The sequence below is a fragment of the Sinocyclocheilus grahami genome, unplaced genomic scaffold (assembly GCF_001515645.1).
Source record: "Sinocyclocheilus grahami isolate Dianchi unplaced genomic scaffold, SAMN03320097.WGS_v1.1 scaffold39760.1, whole genome shotgun sequence".
Taxonomy (NCBI): Eukaryota; Metazoa; Chordata; class Actinopteri; order Cypriniformes; family Cyprinidae; genus Sinocyclocheilus; species Sinocyclocheilus grahami.
Window position 1 is genome coordinate 1 of NW_015523579.1, and position 1,270 is coordinate 1,270.

A 1,270-nucleotide genomic window follows, 5' to 3' on the forward strand; every position below is an offset into this window, starting at 1 on the left:
AATTAAAGTGGTTTATAAAATTAAGAGAACACACTCTTTCAAGTTTGAGCAGAACAACAAGAGAATAAACACTGTCTAGGTATTGCTGTCCTTTCTCCAAATGAGCTCAGTGGGTTTATACGGTTTATATATATATATATATATATAAATTTCACTGACACAAAATGTAATTCTTTTAGCATTTTTAATAATACAGTTTTGGTTTTAAGGGAGGGAATAGCCCATTTGACCAATAAGAATCCAGTATTGGAAATCTGTAAATCATGAAATCAACGACTTTCTTCAATGTGGTCTTAAAATGAATTCTCTAAAACATTTTGCAGCAAAGATTGTAGTGCACATCCTCCAGGCACATTAAAAGCTAAAGTCATGTCATGGTTATGGGTTTAGTCTGTGAAAGCACGCAATCAGAAGCGTCCATATCTCTTTGCTAATTAGCATAGATTAGTGAATAAGTGCCTCTGTCTCGCGAACTCTAATAATTGTCTCGTGAGATTTGATCACGCAGCAGCATCATGCCTGAACCAGCGAAGTCTGCGCCCAAGAAGGGCTCCAAGAAGGCCGTCACTAAGACCGCAGCGAAGGGAGGAAAGAAGCGCAGAAAGTCCAGGAAGGAGAGCTACGCTATCTACGTGTACAAAGTGCTGAAGCAGGTTCATCCTGACACCGGGATCTCCTCCAAGGCGATGGGCATCATGAACTCTTTCGTTAACGACATCTTCGAGCGCATCGCCGGTGAGTCGTCTCGTCTCGCTCACTACAACAAGCGCTCCACCATCACCTCGAGAGAGATCCAGACCGCCGTGCGTCTGCTGCTGCCCGGAGAGCTGGCCAAACACGCCGTGTCTGAGGGCACCAAGGCCGTCACCAAGTACACCAGCTCCAAGTAGAGCTCCGCTCCAGCTCTCACACAAAGGCTCTTTTAAGAGCCACCCACCTTCTCGATAGAAGAGCTCCACTGGTAGTTGTGAGGCTCATTGGGTGAAGAGATGACATAAGTAGCTTATTGACGTTAAAATGAGTTTTTAAAGTCTAACTGTGAAGTGAGTTTTCTACAGTATTTGAACGTTTTATGTTGATTTCTTCTGTTAAACCACTTTAAGTAGGACTTCGATTCCTCACTGTTTTTGATTCTTGTTTTTTTTTTTTTTAGATTGAAAGATCCTAATCTCACCATAATAATTGCAGGATAGGTCGTAGACCGTATCATATGAAGCTTAATTGTAAAAAAAAGACGATACTAAGGCTTAAATTGTGGTTGTCTGCTTTG

General features: G+C 41.9%; 1 protein-coding gene across 1 annotated transcript; it reads left to right on the forward strand.

The window, feature by feature from the left end:
* Positions 1-496: 496 nt before the first annotated feature.
* On the forward strand, positions 497-933 carry LOC107580677 (histone H2B). Its single transcript, XM_016266346.1, has one exon. It carries the CDS (start codon positions 516-518, stop codon positions 888-890), a length of 375 nt encoding a protein of 124 aa, XP_016121832.1. The 5' UTR covers positions 497-515; the 3' UTR covers positions 891-933.
* Positions 934-1,270: the final 337 nt, after the last annotated feature.